The sequence below is a fragment of the Chiloscyllium punctatum genome, chromosome 22, assembly GCF_047496795.1.
Source record: "Chiloscyllium punctatum isolate Juve2018m chromosome 22, sChiPun1.3, whole genome shotgun sequence".
NCBI classification, from domain to species: Eukaryota; Metazoa; Chordata; class Chondrichthyes; order Orectolobiformes; family Hemiscylliidae; genus Chiloscyllium; species Chiloscyllium punctatum.
Window position 1 is genome coordinate 50728240 of NC_092760.1, and position 19809 is coordinate 50748048.

The 19809-nt window shown below is 39.2% G+C and overlaps 1 protein-coding gene across 1 annotated transcript in view; it reads left to right on the forward strand.

Annotated features, from left to right (window-relative positions):
• The window catches only part of sbf2 (SET binding factor 2), a 568047-nt gene that overhangs the window by 483500 nt on the left and 64738 nt on the right, over positions 1 to 19809 (forward strand). The window contains 1 exon segment of the mRNA XM_072592265.1: positions 8820 to 9018. Within this exon segment, the coding sequence (XP_072448366.1) occupies positions 8820 to 9018 (199 nt within the window).

Genomic DNA, 19809 nt, shown 5'->3' on the forward strand with positions numbered 1-19809 from the left:
AATAGCTAGTGCTTGAATAAGCTCCACATTTCAATTGTGCCCATCCCCTGCAGTTTCCATCCCCATCCTATGCATCCTAAATCTTCCCTAATCGCATTGTAATTGCCTTTCCCCCAACTATAACTCTTTCCCTGTGGTATACACCTGTCCCTTTCCATAGCTAAAGTAAACATAACCAAATTGTGGTCACTATCACCAAAGTGCTCACCTACCTCCAAATCTAACACCTGGCCGAGTTCATTACCCAGTATCAAATCCAATGTGGCCTCGCCCCTTGTTGGCCTGTCTACATACTGTGTCAGGAAACCCTCCTGCACACGGACAAAACTGACCTATCTAAAGTACTTGAACTATAGTATTCCCAGTCAGTATTTGGAAAGTTAAAGTATCCATAACAACTACCCTGTCATATTCACTCCTATCAAGGATGATCTTTGTTATTCTCTACATCTCTGGAACTATTTGAGGCCTGTAGAAAACTCCCAATAGGGTAACCTCTCCTTTCCTGTTTCTAATCTCAGTCCATATACTGCAGTAGACGAGTATTCAAACGTTCTTTCTGCAACAGTAATACTGTCCTTGACTAACGATACCACACCACCCCCTCTTTTACTATTTTCTCTGTTCTTTCTGAAACATCTAAATCCCGGAATCTGCAATAACCATTCCTGTCCCTGCTGTATCCATGTCTCTGAAATGGCCACAACATCGAAATCCCAGATGCCAACCCTTGCTGCAAGCTCACCCATCTTATTCTGGATGCTCCTGGCATTTACGTAGACACACTTCAAGCCAACTTCTTGCCTGCCCATACCTTCTTGCAAGCTTGAAATCTTAGTTCTGACTTCATTACTCTCCTCCCATATATCCCATATACAATTTTGGTTCCCATCCCCCTGCTGAATTAGTTTAAACCCATCCGAAGAGCATTAGTAAATTTCTCCCCTAGGATATTGGTACCCCTCTGGTTCAGGTGAAGACCATCCTGTTTGTAGAGATCCCACCTACCCCAGAAAGAGCCCCAATTATCCAGGAATCAAAAACCCTCCCTCCTGCACCATTCCTGTAGCCACATTTTCAACTCCTCTCTCCCTATTCCTCGCCCCGCTAACATGTGGCACGGGCAACAACCTAGTGACAACAATTCTATTTGTTCTAGCTCTAAGCTTCCACGCTGGCTCCCTGAATTTCTGCTTTAAACCCCCATCTTTCTTAATACCTTTGTGGACCATGACTTGGGGCGTTCCCCCTCCCCCTCAAAGATCCCGAAAACACAATGAGAGACATCACAAACCCTGGTAATTGGGAGGCAGCACACCAACCTTGAGCCTCTCTCATTCCCACAGAACCTCTTATCTGTCCCCCTAACTATGGAATCCCCAATATCTAATGCTTTGCTCTTCTTCCCCCTTCCCTTCCGAGTAACAGGGGCAGACTCTGTGCCAGATACCTCTTCCCCATTTCTTATCCCTGGTGAGTCATCCTCTCTAACAGTATCCAAAAAAGGTATACTTGTTGGGGGGGGGACAGCCACAGGGGATCCCTGCACTGCCTGTTGGTTCCCTTTCCGTCCCCTGACGGCACCCATCCACCTTCATCTTTTACCTGAACTGTGACTACCTCTCTCTAAGTCCTTTCAGTAACTCCCTCCACCTTCCAAATGATCTGAAGTTCCTCCAGCTCTAGTTCCCTAACCCGGTTTTCAAGGACCTGGAGTTGGGTGCGCTTCTCGCAGATGCAGTCAGCAGGGACACTACTGATGACCCTTATCTCCCACATTCTGCAGGAGGAACATTCAGCTACCCTAACCTCCATTCCCATTATTCTAAATTCCCAACGAGACGACTGAAAAACTAAAAAAACAAAACCAGTCACCTTACCAATCGGCACACAAAGCCTTTTTCTTTGGTTAGAGGTCACTGTATTTTCTTTCTATATACCAACAAACGTAAAATTGATGTGTGAGTCTGAGAAACTACATGATAACAAGCCTATTTTTAATCTAAATACCAGCCTTTTGCAAATATTTTCAGTTTCAAAGAATTGAAAACAGCACTTTGAACTGTCCAAACAAAAAATCTACAAGGTTAAATAACTAACCATGGATATTAGGAGATATTATTTCATTGTGCTGGGCCCTGTATTTTGGAAACATTCATTGTTCAGCAAGCCAAAAACAACTTCCTGATCCAGTAAAAATCTTTCTTCAAACAGAAATATTTTGCTCTGCTCCAAATGCGTAACTAGCCTTTTGTGAAACGTAGTTCTACCATAAACTTCTTAGGCTGATGTATCACATCAGTGCCAGCAATGTTGAAGCTCTTGAAATGAAAGCGAAAGTGGCAATATGGATCTGAAGTTAACTAAGTAATAGGAAATGGAGTGTGATTGTTTTTCAGACTGGAGTAGGTTTTGCATTGTGAATCCCCAGGCTGGTACTGACACTACTGCTTTTCTTTATATATCATAATAGATGTGAGTTTGTAGGGTACAATCCAACATCAGTGGTAAGGGAACTATTGGGAAAAATTCTGGCAGTCATTTTGAACAGACAAGGATTAATCAAGGATAGTCAGGATGGCTTCGTCAAGGAGAGACTATTACTTTCAAGGAGGTGACAAGATCTATGGCTGAAGATATTGCAATGTAGTCTGTGTGGACTACGGCAAGGCATTTGACCACATCTCTCGTTGGCAACTGGTCAAGATGATAAGAGCCATGGGATCCAGGGAAATTTTGTAAATCAGACCCAGAAACAACTTAGTGGCAGGGGGCAGAGGTTAATGGTCCAAGATTGTTTTTGTCACTGGAAGCCTGTATACAGTGCCAGACTGTAGAGTCTGATGCTGGGTCCCTTGTTGTTTGTAGTGTACATTAATTATCTGGCCGTTACCTAGGAGGTTTGATTAGATATGTGCAAAAATTGGTGGTGTGGGAAATAGTGAAGAAGAAATGCACGGGCTGATATAGGCTCATCACATGGGTAAAACACTGGCAAATTGAACGCAATTGTGAAAAGGATTAGCAATTGAAGTGGACAAGATTATGAGGAGCACATATAAGGTAGATAGGGAGAACTTTTCCTTTTTAATTAAAGCATCGAACGTAGATTTAATTTAATTTATAGGAGGTTTTAGAGTGAATTTAAGGAAGAATCTTTCTCCCAGTGGGTAGTGGATATCTGGCACTGCCTGAAAGGCTGGTCGAGTTAGGCAGCATCACAATTGAGAAGAATTTAGATAATCACTTGAAATGCCATAAAATGCAAGGCTACAAGTCAAGTGCTGGTAATTGGACAAGAGTAGTTAGGTTCTTGACCAGCAAGGACATGGAGAGCAGAAGGACCCCTTTTTATGCAGAAAAATTCCGTGACACACTTTTCACCATTTTCAGATGAGACAAAACTTGAAAGTTTAATGAACTGTGAGGAGGGCAGTGCTAAAGTTCGACAGAACACAGACTGGTTGATTGGGTATGCATGTAGAGAATGAAATTCAATTCAATTTACTGAACTGTCATTTTTGGTAGGAAAAATTAAATGAAGCAATAGAATATGAAGGGTATAGTTCTGAAAGAATTACAGGAACAGAGTCACCTGAAGTGATATGTGCATAATGTTTTGTAGATGGCAGGGTTATGGAAGGTTTTAAAAGGGCACACAGGATCTTGGGCTGGAAAAGTAGAGACATAAAGTATCAAAGCAAGGTAGCTGTGGTGAACCTTGATAAAACACTGGTTCAACCACAGCTGGAGTATTATATCTGATACTGAGCACTACGAAGAAGAATATTGAAGTTTTAGAAGGAAAGCAGACAAGATTCACAAAATTGCCCCGGGGATGAGAGACTTCAATTAAATGATTTGGAGATGCCGCTGTTGGACTGGGGTGTACAAAGTTAAAAATCACACAACACCAGGTTATAGTCCAACAGGTTTAATTGGAAGTCCACTAGCTTTCAGAGCGAGGCTTCTTCATCAGCTGATTCATCACCTGATGAAGGAGCGTTGCTCCGAAAGCTAGTGTACTTCCAATTAAACCTGTTGGACTATAACCTGGTGTTGTGTGATTTTTAACTTCAATTAAATGGATGCAGTTGAGAAGCTGGGAGTGTTCTCCTTTGGAAGAGAGAAGGTTGCGAGGAGATTTGTTTTTTTTAAGACATGCTCAAAATCATGAAGGGGCTGTGTGAACTATTCCTATTGGTGAAAAAGACAGTGTCGCAATATAAGGTTAATGGAAAATCTGCAGTAACGTGATGGACAGCTGTTTTAATGTGGCAAGTGGTGAGTATTTAGAATATATTACCAAAGAGCGGTGGAGATAGGTTTGATTGTAGCTTTCAAAAACAAATTTGTTAAATGCTGAAGAGAAGAAATTTGCAGAGCTGATGAGAAAGGGCAAGAGTTAGGGAGCAGGGAGCTGACATAGACACAGACAGGCACGAGTCCTTTTGTGCTGTTGTCATTCTATGATCTAATCATGTAACTGTATGATAGCACAGATACACATCAAAAGAAATATCAAAGTGAGCAAAATGTCAGATGGAGTAAGTTACTTATTTCATATTTATCTCAGATGGTTCACAGCAGGACTTATTGCTGTTCAGCCAATCACTCTTTCCATTTTTGAGTCCACAAAATTATTTTTAATTGCGAGAAACTGAATGTACATGTATGCAAATCATATTTCACCTTGAATTATTTGGCTGCCACCATATCATTTGAGTTTGCAAATTAATTTGCATTGCTAGCCAGTTATGATTTTTTTAATTGAACAAGTAGAGAGATGACTTCTAGCATGACACATTTTAGTACAGACTTTTTATTGTGCTATGTAAAGAAATATGAAAGACTTCTTCATATGGTTTATATAAGGAAGTAGGGAAATAAATCTTGCTATAGAGTCAGCACAGAAACAGATCGTTGGACCAACTAGTCCATATCAACCATAAACCCAAACTAAACTCATCCCAACTGCCTGTGATTGGCCCTTATCCTTCCAAATGTCTCTTACTCATGTATTTATCCAAATGTCTTTTAAATGTTATAACTGGACTTCCTCTGGTGGTAAATTTCACATACTAACCACCCTCTGTGTTTTTACAAAAAGTTGTCTCTCGTCTTTTTAAAATCTTTTTCCTCTCACTGTAAAATTATGCCCTTCGTCTTGAAATCCCCCAACCTAAGGAAAAGATATCACCATTCACCTTATTGATACCCCTCTTGATTTCATAAACCTTTATAAGCTCCTTCCCGCAACCTTCTACGCTCCAGTGAATAAAGTCCCAGTCTATCCACCCTCTACTTATAACTCAAGCCTTCCATTCCCAGTAACATCCTGGTCAATCTTTTCTGAACTCTCTCCAGCTTAATAATATCTGTCCTATAACAGGGTGACTAAAACTGGACATGATACTCCAGAAGAGGCCTTAATATCCTGTACAACCTCAACATGATGTCCCAACTCCGAAACTCAAATGTCTGAGCAATGAAGACAAGCGTGCAAAATGCCTTCTTAACCACTATGCCCAAATGTGACACAAACTTCAAAGAATTATGAACTTGAACCCCTAAGTCTTTCTGTTCTACAACACTATCCAAGGCCTCGCTTTTAATTATACAAGTCACGTCCTCCTTTGACCAAATGGCAATACCTTGCGTTTATCCAAATTAAATTCCATCTGTCACTCCTCGGCCCAATTGATCAAGATCTCTTTGTACTCTTAGATTACCTTCACTTTTAGTGTCATCTGCAAACTCACTAACTATGCTGTCCATGTTCTCATTTAAATAATTTACATAAATGACAAACGAAAGTGGACCCAGCACCTATCCCTGTGGAACACTGCTGGTAACAGACCTCCGGTCCAAAAAGCAACTCTCCACCACCAGTCTCTATCTCCTGCTGTTAAGCCAATTATGTATCCAATTGACAAGATCACCCTGAATCTCATGTGATCTAACTTTACTAATTAGTCTACCATACAGAACCTTGTTCAAGGCTTTACTAAAGTTGAAGTAAACAATGTGTACTGTTCTGGTCCTCATCAATCTTCTTGGTTACTTCCTAAAAAAATCTCAATCAATTTGATTTGAAACTGGATCAGTTTATGCCAGGATATATTTCCTCTTTGTTGTAGCTGTAAAATGTGATTTAAGGTATACGTCGTGCCAAATCACATAACCCTGAAAGCCCCTGGAGTGTCTGGAGTAAATTAAAGCCCAGTGTTTCCATTAAGTTATGTGAAGCACCCCAGCAACTTCAGCACCGCAAATGGGCAACATTGGGAGAAAAATAGACTTGGACTCAGTGGGTTAATAGGATCATAGAGTCAGTGAACAATCATTAACAAATGTCTTTCAAATAATATTTACCCCAACTGATCATCTTCATCAATCAGGCTAAATGACAACAATCATTAGCACAATTGCAATACCTCAGGCTATGTCTTAGTATGGCTAAATCCTTTGAGGAATATTTGCACTAATCTTGATAATGTAACAAGGTCAATATATTTTGGAACATATGATCTATTATTGTCACATGTACAAAGATAGTGATACAGTATTCCAGTGAATAAAGTAGGAGAAAGTGAAGACTGCAGATGCTGGAGATCAGAGCTGAAAATGTGTTGCTGGAAAAGCGCAGCAGGTCAGGCAGCATCCAAGGAACAGGAGAATCGACGTTTTGGGCATGAGCCCTTCTTCAGGAAATCTCCATTTCCTGAAGAAGGCTCATGCCCGAAATGTCGATTCTCCTGCTCCTTGGATGCTGCCTGACCTGCTGCGCTTTTCCAGCAACACATTTTCAGCTCCAGTGAATAAAGTCCCAGTCTATCCAGCCTCTTGTTATAACTCAAACTCAAGCCAAGTGTTGTATTGCATGCTAATCAGACAAATATCTTGCATTAGTACATTAGGGTAATAGAAAGAATGCAGAATAGAGTGTTGTAGTGACAGAAGGTGCAGAGGAAGGTCAACTCTAATATGAGAGATTCATTCATGAGTCTGGTAAAAGCAGGGAAGAAGTTGGTCGATATGATATAAATGTTTTCTCTTTACATGTCTGGAATTATGGTTATTAAATCAGATGTGGTTGAACTCTGGGAAAAACAAAGTTCCTGTCTGTACACACCTTTTGTGAGATTCCTCCTCCATTCTGGCTGACCCTGATTTCTGAATTCATGTTTTCTGCTTGTTCTGGCATTAAGCCTAGTCATGGTCTAGACCAACAATCAAAGTATGCCTAAGCTGTGCAGATAACTTTGGACAGGAAATTTGTGCAATCCTTTGTTTTGTTCACAGAATAGAAGCATACAGTATTTTAGCACAGATGGAAATTGTTCCAACTGTCATACCTCACTGGTTTGAAAATATTGATTTCTTAATCCCAGGTCATGTGAAATTGCTCTTTCTATTAAAATAAATGGATTGATGTTTCAACTAATACAGACAAAAAGAGAAAATCAGTCATTTCTGTCCTTAAAGTCCCACTGAAGAAATTTCAAATGTATTTTCAGCATGACAGCCATGCAAAATTGTTACTTTGGTGCTAAGAAACTTTGAAAAAAGTATCTGAAAACATATTTTATATTTTTTCAAATGGCTCACACTAAAAACTGTAAAATTGTGAACTTATATGTTAAGGTTTGTTCATTTAAATATATCTCTCTACCATCCTCCCTGCCCACCTCAACATCAGTTGAGACACCTCTCTGTGATGTCAGAAGGGAATGGCTTAAATGATTGTAATTTGTAGATTTTGTGATTCATTGGTTAAAATACTGTAACTTAAATCATTTTACAACTAATATTTGAATGCCATTTTCACTTTCATGCCTTGTACATATTTGTTTACCCCAAGAACAAAGGAAACATGTATTGGAAAATAATATTAAATTAATTTTTAACTCTGGATTTAATGAAAACAATACAAATCTGCATTCTGAATTCTAGATATTTTTGAATAATATTCTAACTGTTATTAATTGCTTTCAAATAACTCCCAGTTTTTAACTAAAGAAGGTATTATATGTTTGCGCACAACATTTAAAAAAAGTAAAGGCTAAGACACAAGTTAAATGCTGTCATGGTGTACACAGTTGCCTTAATGAAGAAAGAAATGGCTGAAACACACAGTGACCAGCCGCATTGATTACATTTCCTCAATCTTGCTCCCTTACTCCATTCTCCATCAGATTAGTATTACCAATAACAGCTTTCATAGCACCTTTCCTTTTCCTTAAATGTCACAAGGCTTTCAACCAAAATTTTACGCATTCTCCTTCTTTCCAGAACCACAATCGGGTTTCCCTTACCTCACCTCTGTGTCATAGCCTCCACCATTTCCACTACCTTAATATAATGTCAAGACCAAACACATCTATTCCTTCCCCTTCCCTTGTAACATTCCACAGAGGCCATTCCCTCTGCCAACACCCTGCTACATGACCCAACCAACCAACACCACCTCTCATTCTCTTGGAATCTTCCTGTGCAAATGCTTTCAAACTCATTAAATGGGGTCACAATTTTCAAATTAATGCACAGTTGGCAATAGCAAAGCGAGTTTCATGAGAAATTGATGTAGCTTCAAGTAACAAAGGAGTTTTGAGACGAATACAAATGTCAATTCAAAAGAGTTCCTTTTTAATTTTGTGTTATTTATCTTAAATGTTAATTTGGTTTCTGTTTTCACCGATTCTGCCAGATTTGCTGAGTATTTTCAGTATTTCTTATTTTTACTTCCAGTATATGCAGTGTTTTGCTTTTCTCACTAGCCAGTAGTTAATAATAATGTCCATTATTGCATTTTATAGCTTCAGATGATGGTGAACTTCCCACAAGTAGCACTTTGAAAGCTTCAGAAAAGTCAACTATGGAGCAGTTAGTAGAGCGGGCGTGCTTTCGAGACTACCAGCGGCTGGGTCTGGGAACTATCAGTGCAAACTCATCACGTTCCAAGGCAGAACACTTCAGGATAACTGCTGTCAATAGGATGTATTTACTATGCAGAAGGTCAGTATGTTTTATGTGTTCTTTGCAGCCTAGGTTAGTGCTTGATGGTGGCACAAAAACATTTTGGTGAATTGATGTGCAGGTCCTCAGTATCAGTGAAATACTTCAAAATCAATTAAATGGAATCGCAATGTTGACACCAATGAAATGTAGGTAATAACAAACTAGTTTCATGTATAGTTCATAAGTTTCAAGTGACAAAAAAGAATATTTGTCAATAAAGCAAAACTTCTTTTTAATTTTGTAATCAGCTACTGCATATTGAAATCACTTGAATACTATGTTGATATTTCTGTACCAAAGTCTTTAATGGAGTACAAGAAATGCATGTTAGATCGTTTTTAAAATGTTATGCATACATGTGCTCACTTTGCAGCAGTGGTCATGAGACAGTGATCAAGAATGGGAGCCTGACTTTTTTTTTGTTTTGCCCAGCACCCGAGCTTTGGGACACTTTGGCAGAATTGATTACCCAGGCACACATCTTGCGCACAACATTGTGGGAATATGATATTGTAACAATAGCAAACACCTGGCTCAAGTAAAGGTCAGGATTGAGTAGTATGTATTCCTTGATACAAAGTGGTTAGAAAAGACAGAAAAAGGAAGAAATGTAACCGTATTGGTCAGGGAGAATGTCACAATGCTGGAGGGTTTCCTAGAAGGGTACGCACACAATATATTTCACTAGAGTTAAGAAGCCAGAGATAACATCATACTCTTGGGGTATTCCATCGACCACTAACCAGTGTAAAAGATTGAAAGGAACAAATTTGTTAGAAAATTACACCAACGTACAAAAGCTCTAGAATAGTTGTAATGGAGAGCTTTATACAGTTTTAAATAGTAATAATTTAATGGAAAGAGTTTCTGAAACTTTTGAAAAAAATTGTTTCCAACCCAGGAAAGAAGGAGGCATTGCCGAATCTGATTCTGGGAAACTAGATGTGTCAAATGAATCAAGTATCAACAGAATATTTGAAGGACAGTGGCCAGAGTATAATAACTGTTCCCAATGAAGGGCTTTTGCCCGAAACATCGATTCTCCTGCTTCTTGGATGCTGCCTGACCTGCTGTACTTTTCCAGCACCACACTCTCGACTATCATAACTGTTAGGTTAGCAGTGGAAAAGAATAAAATGGGAGGGCCAACTTCAACAGAGACAAATCTGACTCAGATAAATTAGAATCAAAGACTAACACAGAACTGTAACTGAATAACAGTTACATTTAAAAAAGTGATGGTTCAGGTGCTGAGAAGGTATATTCTCATGAAGTGGAATAGTAGGATAAACTACTCCCAGAATTCCATGTATGATGAAAGAGCTGGTGCACATGATAAACAATCAGTTGATACTAGAAATGAGAACTAACTGAATACACAGTTCAGGGGAAATTGAGTAGAAAATAGAGAAGCAAAGACAGAAAATTAAAAGAGACTGGCATCTAACGTACAAAGTAAAAAGGCAGTAGAAAGAAGTGGGATTACTTCGCATCATGGTTACATAACATGGTTAACATACTGAGTACGTACTTTGCATCTGTCTTTCCCAAGGAAAGAGAAGCTTCCCGAATCATTGTGAAGGCAGAGGTGACTGAGATACTGGGTGGACTAAAAGTTAGTAAAGAGGAAGTATTAGAAAGGCAGGCTATACTTAAAGATGCTGAACCACCATAAGCAGATGAGATTTATCCAATGATATGGAGAGAAGTAAGGATGGAAATTGTGTAGGTTCTATCCATACTTTTCAATCCACCTTAGAAATAGGAATGGTACTAGAGGAATGGTGAATTGCAAACGGTTGGCCTTGGTGGTATTACTTCCTATCAAATATGATGTTTTTATCCAGGACTTCCTCTTGCACGGGTACTGAAGAATTGTCCCTTCATTCAGGACATTAGTCCGAATCTGTTTCCTCTAAGCAAGGGTCTCTCAGGCATTGACATCGATGCTGCTTTTCTTGAGATAAACCTTCAAGGAATCTTTGAAATACTTCTGTTGTCGTCCTGTTATTCTAGAGCCTTCCCTGAGGTGGGCGGAGAAGGTTTGCTTTGGCAGTCAAAACTCAAATACCCAAAGCAAGTGGCCAGTATATTGTAGTTGGCATTGAATGATTATGGCCTTGATGCTGGTGCTATTGGCTCCTTCTAATATGCTGACGCAGTATGCCTGTCCTGAGGTTAGCCTCTCAGTCCATACCTTTTATCTTCTCCCATTCACCTCTCGCTCTGGTGAACTATTACAGCCAACTTGACTTAAAGAATCTCTGCCACCTCTTTGCACTGAAACTACATTTTCAATCAAATTTCCGTTTGTCAGTAATTCACTCAACCTTCGTCTCACATTGCTGTGGTTCCAAAGTGCTGCTCTCCCACACAGTGCTCCTTATTAACTATGTGGTGAATGAACACATAGCTAAAGGGCTGACATACAAAAAAGGGTCATTTTCATGGGATAAGCTATCAGTTCTGAGACAGGAAGAAGTTGCACAAATAAAATTGGTTCTACCTTAATTCTCTAGATATATGAAGAGGAGAAAGATTAATAAAAACAAATGTAGGTCTCTCTCATTTGAAACGGAGAAGTTAAAATTGGACACAATGAGATTGTAGTTCAGTTAAGTACATATTTTGGTTCTTTCTTCACAAGTGAGGACAAAAATAACACCACAAAGATGTTGGGGAGCACAGTGCATAATGAGACAGAGGAACTGAAGGAAAACAGTGTTAGTGGGGAACTGATCTCTCGGAAATTGATGAGCTTAAAGGCTGATAAATCCCCAGGTCCCAATAATCTATATCCCAATGTACTTAACAAAATAATGGATGCATTGATGGTCACCTTACAAGATATTATAGATTCTGGAACCGTCCCTCTGGTTTGGAAAGTAGCTAATGTAACCCTTTTATTTAAAAAAGTAGATAGAAAACAGGAAATTGTACACCAGTTAGCTTGGGATTGGTGGTAGAGAGAATGCTAGAGTCCATTATAAAAGATTTTATAGCAGACCATTTGGAAAATAGTGACAAGATTAGACAGAGTCAGCATGGTTTTACCAAAGAGAAATCATATTTGACAAATCTACTGGAAATCTTTAAGGATGTAGCTAGTAGAGTTGATATGGGGGAGCCAGTAAATGTGGTTTACTTGATCATTCTGAAGGCTTTCGAAAAGGTCCCAAATAAGAGATTCACATATAAAATTAAAGTAATGAGATTTGGCATGGATAGAGAATTGGTTGGCAGACAGGAAATGGTAGAAATAAAAGGTGTTTTTTTTTCGAGTAGCAACCAGAGACTAGTGGGATACCACAGGGATCACTGTTCAGATCCCAGCTGTTCACACTATATTTTAAACATTTAAAATTAAATTAAGTTATTTATCATCACATCTAGAAAGAAACAGTGAAAAGAGTCTTGTCGCCACAGTCCAGTGCCATTTTGTTACAAGAAGAATAAAAAGAAATTACATAAATAGAGTTCATCTTCTATACAAGGGATCTTCAAACACAGCTCCAAGACTTCTGCAAGGTGTCTGCAAGGTATCTCAGGCCTCGAACTCCTCATGCTTCAGGCCTTCCACAGCCAGGAGTCCCTATTCCAGGGACCGCCTCTGCCACAGCAACCTGCTGCCATGAGAGCCCACACTGGGCACCACCACAACTGTCACAGACCTCAACCCACCAAATCCACACTTCAGGCCTACCGCAACCAGCAGTCCTCACAGCACTGCCACCGCCAACAACTCACTAAGCACCGCTGCAGCTTCCCCATGATATCAGAAAATGAAGAAAAGAAAAAGATAAGAAAAGAGAGAAAAAGAAAGATGCAGCTGGCCTGGAGTGGATGGGCTTAGTAGTCCAAACTACTGTGCTGATGTTGCCAGATGATGGGACTAAATATACCTTAAAGTTTGCAAATGACAAAGTTAGTTGGGGTGAACTGTGAGTAAGATACAGTGATACTTCAGTGTGATCTGGACACTGAGTGGGCAAATGCATGGTAGATGAAGAGTAATGTAGATAAGTATAAGATTATCCACTTTGGTAGCAAAACAGGAAGACAGCGTATTCTGTGGTTGGCAATAGATTGGGAAAGGGAGCGAGGCAACAAGTCCCTGTGCACTGGTCACTGAAAGTAAGCGAATAGTTGCAGCAGGAAGTGAAGAAGCCAAATGGTATATTGACCTTCACATTAAGAAGATTATATTACAGGAGTAGGAATATCTTATTGGAAACTTACAGAACTCTAGTGAGACCACACTTGAATGTTGTGTGCAGGTTTGGTCTCCTTACAAGAACATAAGAACTCAGAGCAGGAATTGGCAATTCAGTTTCTTCAAGCCTGATCAAAACCATTTGATATGATCATGGCTGATCTTAACTACCTCAATTCCACTTTCCTGCCTGCTTTCTATAACCTTTCAAGCCATTACTAATTAAAAATCCGTTAATCTCCTCCTTTAAACTTATTCAATATCCCAACATCCACCAGTCTAGGGTAGTGAATTCCCCAGTTTAACGACTCGTTAATGGTCCTTATCCCAGAGCTGTGACCCGTCGTTCTGGTTACCCCATATGAGGAAGCGTCCTTTCTATATCAACTTTGTTCATCCCTTTAGCATCTTGCATTCCTCATTTAAATCGTCTCTCATTCTTCCAGAAAGGAAAGGTCTAATCTGCACATTCTCTCTTCATCAGACCAACACCTCATCTCTGGAATCAACTTAGTGAACCTCCTTTGAACTGCCTCCAAAACAACTACATCCATCCTCAAATAATGGGGCCAGAATTATATGCAGTACTCCAGATGCGGTCTGAGTAATGCCTTGTATAGTTGCAGCAACACTTCCTTACACTGTTATATTCCTTTAGTAATAAATGCCAAAATTCCAACTGCCTTCCTCATTATCTGCTGTACCTGAAGACTAGCATTTTGTGAATCATGCACAAGAACACCCAGGTTCCTTCTGTACCAAAGCAGTCAAGTTTTTATCCATTTAAATAGTTTACCTTTTTATTCCTACAACCGATATGGACAATCTCGTACTTATACATGTTAAACTTTATCTGCCAAATTTTGGTGGATTCGTGAAACATAACCATATCCATTTGTCAATTTCTTATATCTTCATTGCAACTTACTTTCCCACCTATTTCAGTACCTGCAAATCTGGCTGTCGTATTCCCAATCCCCGCATTCAAGTCATTGATATAGATTGTAAGTAGTTGGGGCTCGAGAACCAAATCCAATGGGGTCTTGCCGACCAGTAAAAGCTACATTTATCCCAACTGTCTGCTTTCTGTCAGTTAGCCAATCCTCTATCCAAGCTAATAGATTAGCCTAATCCCATGTGATTTTACCTTGTGTATTAACCTTAGGGGTAGTGCCTTATCAAATGACTTCTAGAAGTCCAGATGTGCTACATCTACAGGTTCCTCCTGATCCATATTGCTTGTTACATCTTCAAAGAACTCTAGCAAATTAGTGCGACATTATTTACACTTTATAAAACTATGCTGATTCTGGATAATTGTATTTTGACTTTCCAATTGTCCTGTTATTACATCCTTATAATGGAATCTAACAATTTCCTAATGAAGTTAACTAGTTGGTCAGTCGTTTCAGGCATTTTTTTGAAAAAGGGTTATTATATTAACATTTTTCAATGCACTGAAACTTTTTCAGCATTCAGGGAATTTTGGAATACTGTAGCTAATGGATCCAATATCTCTGCTACCACTTCCTTAAGACCCTGTGATGTAGGCCATCATGCCCTAGGGACTTGTCTGCCTTAAATTACAATTGTTTACTCGGTACTCTTCCCTTGTGATAACAATTGTTCTAAGTTCCTCCTCTTCTATTACCTCTTACTTTTGAGGGAATACAATAATGATTTACTGGACTGATGTCTGGAATGGCAGAACTGCTGTATGAAGAGAAACTGAAGTTCAGAAGATAATGTTTGTTTTTACATAAGGTATAACTTTGAGTCCTGTAAAATCTAACAGGACTAGACAGGAAGAGTGTCCCTGATGACTGGTGAGTCCAGAAAAAGATCACAATTTAAGGATACAGGATAGGCTATTTAGGACTGAGATGAGGAGAAATTTCTTCACAAATGGAGTAGTGAGTCTTTGGATTTCTTTGCCACAGAAAGCAGTTGAGGCCAAAACACTCTTTGTTTTCAAGAAGGAGTTAATGTAGTTGTTTGGGCTAAAGGGACCAAAAGATATGAGGAGATCGCAGGAATACGAAACTGAGTTGGATGCTCAACGATGATCAGAAGGAATGTCAGATCAGGTTCGAATAGCTGAATGTTTCTATTTTCAATGTTTAATAACTGGGAATCTACTACATATGTAAGCAGTCTCAATCTAAACAGAAAAGAGCAAGATAAATATCAGAGCATTATCAGAAGGGAATAAGTAATGGAGTTATACGTAGAGTCCAAATAGATATTAAACATATCATCAAGCTAATCCTATTAAAAGAGAGTTAATATGACAGTGTCTATATAAGAAAAAAGGAATTGAAGGCAGTAGTGGTGTGAGAAGCCAACCATGGAAATTGTTGGAGCATGGCTACAGGGAAATAAAGACTTAGGAATTAGACGTTGAAGAAGGGCTCATACCCGAAACGTCGATTCTCCTGCTCCTTGGATGCTGCCTGACCTGCTGCGCTTTTCCAGAAACACATTTTCAGCTCTGATCTCCAGCATCTGCAGTCCTCACTTTCTCCCCAATTAGCAAATGATGCCAAGTTATGGGGGATTTTCAATACTAATGAGGACTGACAACAATTTTAGTATACTTGCAGAGTTAAATAATTAGCAGTTGAAGTTCAACATGCAAATGTAAGGTAATATGTAAATATAAGACAAAGTAGCAAGAATACATCACTTATTACTCAGAAGGTGAAAGGCTAGGTAGAATCTTGGAGCAAAAATACATGAGTCATGGAATATTCGCCATGGTTTAGCAAGGTCATAAAATGAAGAGATTTTATTCTAGAGTGATTGAATTGAAAAGTTATGTTAGACCTGTATTGAAGTTTGTTTGGACCAAGCAATGGGAATTTCCCAATATAGAATACTGCAGCCTCACTTCAGTGCGTTAAAGGCAGTATTCCTGCTAAAAGACATTACTTAATTTTTCAGTGAGGTTTAACTTGAAATCAACATTCTGTACACTTGTTTCACAGTTGATGGAAAATATCAGGTCAATATGTTTTTAGTTAGTGCAAAGTTGAAATAAATTGTTAGTAACTTTTATCTCCCACTGTCTCCTACCTGTAAATTATGCTGTTGAGATCTCTAAAGTTGAAGCAGTTGAAGACTAGTTAAGAGAGGAGTTCAGACAATAGAGACCAACAAGAAGCTGAGCAGTAGAATTCCAGTAGTATAGGGCATTGGTGCATATCTAGTTGTCCGGTTGAAATGCTTGGCAATCACAATAGGAATGGATCTGGAAAAAGACAACACCAATGAATCATTGCTAGTATTGAGAGGAAATTAATAAATATATTATATGTTTGTGTGTACATATAATCTATATAACAAAATATACAATATATGTTGTGACTTTCTTGACCTCGATTACTTTTTAAAGTATGATTGTTGGTGTACGGTAGGAAAAGGCCGCAATTTGTGCACAGCAATGACCCAGTATTAGAAAACTGATAAAAACCATTTTTAATGGTTAAACATCATAATCATCAGAAGACAATTGAATCGACAATGCAGTCAAATTTCAGAAATGGGCCAAAACTTCCCAATTATCAGCCCAAATCCCAGTGTTAGCATCTAAGGAATTCTGAACGGAACTGAACACTTTGCAGTCATCAACAAATAATTTCACTTCTGACCTTATGTTAGAGGAAACTCCAACTACTTAATGAATGAGTTTTTCAAAAATAGTTTGAGACTAGTGCCCCAAAAAATTCTTGGCAGTGTGCAAATGTGCAATACCGTTTGTTGGTGAGTAAGTACCATTTGACAGCATAGTTGAAAACTAATTTTTACTTGCTGATTGCAAATAGGCTCATAGAATGGTGATTGGTTGAATTGTATTTATCTTGCTCTTTGTGGAAAAAAAATGTGATTAGTCTTCATCAGAGTTTCTTGTGTGCGAGTGTAATGGAATATTTTGACCTTTTTGATTCTGGAGCATTGGGCTTCATTATAGTAGAGACGTTAATTGGTTATGTAGATTTTTCCTGTTTTATTCAGTTGTAGGATATGGGTGTCACTGGCTGACCATTTCTTGTCTGTCGCCAAATGCCCTTGAGAAGGCTTGGTGAACTGCCTTATTGAACCACTGCAGTCCAAGTGTTTTAGGTTGACCAACAAAGCCCTTTTGGAGGGAATTCCAGGATTTTGACTGAGAAACAGTGAAGGAGCAATGATTTATTTCCAAGTCAGGATGGTGAGTGGTTTGGAAGGAAACTTGCAGATTACAGTATTCCCATATATCGGCTTACTCTGTCCTTCTGGATGGAAGTGGTTGTAGTTTTGGAACGTGCACTCTAAGGATCTTTAATGAACTTCTGAAGTGCGTCTTGTAGATAATACATACTACCGCTACTGAGTGTCAGTGGTGAAGGGAGTGGATGTGCACTGAACTGGATTAAATAAAGCTAGCACCTATTTTTGAGGTGGCCCATGTAACACTTCTAGTTGAAGATGGTAATCAATGAAATCTTTGAGAATATGGAAGTTCAGGGAACTACCTCCTCATGTTACCTGCGTGTGAGAGCTCTGCAGAAGATTGAGCTGATCCATTATATGCATGATTGCTTAGCTGAGTGCATTGTATGTTGCTGCAGTCTTATGTTACTGGGTTAATAATCCCTATTAAGTGTATTGTATGCTGTCCTCAGCAGGCTGTTGCACACTTCAGTTATCAAAGGTTGACCACCAAGCTTGATGAAGGAGTAAATCATTAGCCAGGCCTTGAGGTTTCAGATTATAGTTTGCAAATCTACTGGTGATGGACACAGTGCCTCATAAATAACCAGTTTTCAACTGCTAGATCTGTTTTTAATCTTGCCTATGTAACAGTGATAATGCCACATGATGTGTTGATGGATATCCGATCTCATTGTGAAGATGGACTTAATCTTCACAAGGAAATCACAATGTACACTTCAAGTTACATTTTCATGAACGGATGTGTTGTCTGTAAATGACTTGCCATGCTATCAATCATAACACTTCCAAGTTATTTCAAAAGCTCTGTGCATATAAGAAATGGGTGCTAAAAGATAAAGGCTTATTTTGTGAATCCAGTAGACCAAGAAATCTTAAGTATTTGAAAAAAATTATTTGTTCAAAACATCTTTTTGATTTTTTTTGTGCTCACATACTGTTTGTCTCATATTTCTATTTTTCTGGTCACTTTGCTCATTTTTAATTCATACTTTCCATATCCTAATTCTGGTTTTAAGTTGTTTTACATAGTGATCTTTGGAGAAAGTTGGACTGCAGATGCTGGAGACCAGAGTTGAAAAATGTGGTGTTGGAAAAACACAGCAGGCCAGGCAGCATCCGAGGAGCAGGAGAATCGACGTTTCGGGCATAATTCCTGAAGAAGTGGTTAGCACTGCTGCCTCACAGCGCCAGAGACCCGGGTTCAATTCCCGCCTCAGGCGACTGACTGTGTGGAGTTTGCACATTCTCCCCGTGTCTGCGTGGGTTTCCTCCGGGTGCTCCGGTTTCCTCCCACAGTCCAAAGATGTGCAGGTCAGGTGAATTGGCCATGCTAAATTGCCGTAGTGTTAGGTAGGGGGTAAATGTAGGGGTATGGGTGGGTTGCGCTTCGGCAGGGCGGTGTGGACTTGTTGGGCCGAAGGGCCTGTTTCCACACTGTAAGTAATCTAATCTAATCTAATTTTTCAACAATAGTGATCTGTGGCTTAACTCCATATATCTATCTTTGATCCATATCCCTTTACACCTTTGATCAAAAATCTATCTCAGATTTAAAATTAGCACCTGATCTAGTTTCAGCTGCCATTTGTGGAAGAGAGATTCAAACCTCAGCCTCCAGCCAATGGAGAACCTACAAATTACCCTTGCATTCTGTCACGTGCCATTAACCAATTTCCCAGCCATGTCAATAGTTTGCCCTTAACTAAGGTGGAAGCCCACAGAATTAAATGTCTTATCTGGAACTTCATGAAATATCTTCTGGAAGTCTACATAAACAATGTCCATCGACATTCCCCGTCCATTACATTAATCAACCCTTCAAACAGTTCAAGAGGTTTATCAGACATGAGCTACCTATCATTAATTCAGACTGGATCTGCCCAATTAACTGAAACTTTTTGAGAATTTCAATCCTTGCTTATAGACTCCAACAATTTCCCTGCCACAGATATTTGGTTAACTGGTGTGTAATTCACTGGTTTCCTCTTTTGGCCTCCTCAAAATGCAGAGCAACATGCAGTTTTCCAACCCAGAGGATGATTCCTGTATCTAGGGAACCCTGAATGATTATGGTTAGGTCATCTGTGATGTGCTGCCCTACTTCTTTTAAGACCCTCTGATGGAAACAGTCAGCAATGGGGATTTGTAACTCTTTAGTTTCATTGATTTCCTCATTACCAATTAAAAAATCACACAACACCAGGTTATAGTCCAATAGGTTTATTGGAAGTACACTAGCTTTCGGAGCGACGCTCCTTCATCAGGTGATATCACCTAATATCGCTATCACCTGATGAAGGAGCGTCGCTCCGAAAGCTAGTGTGCTTCCGACTAAACCTATTGGACTATAACCTGGTGTT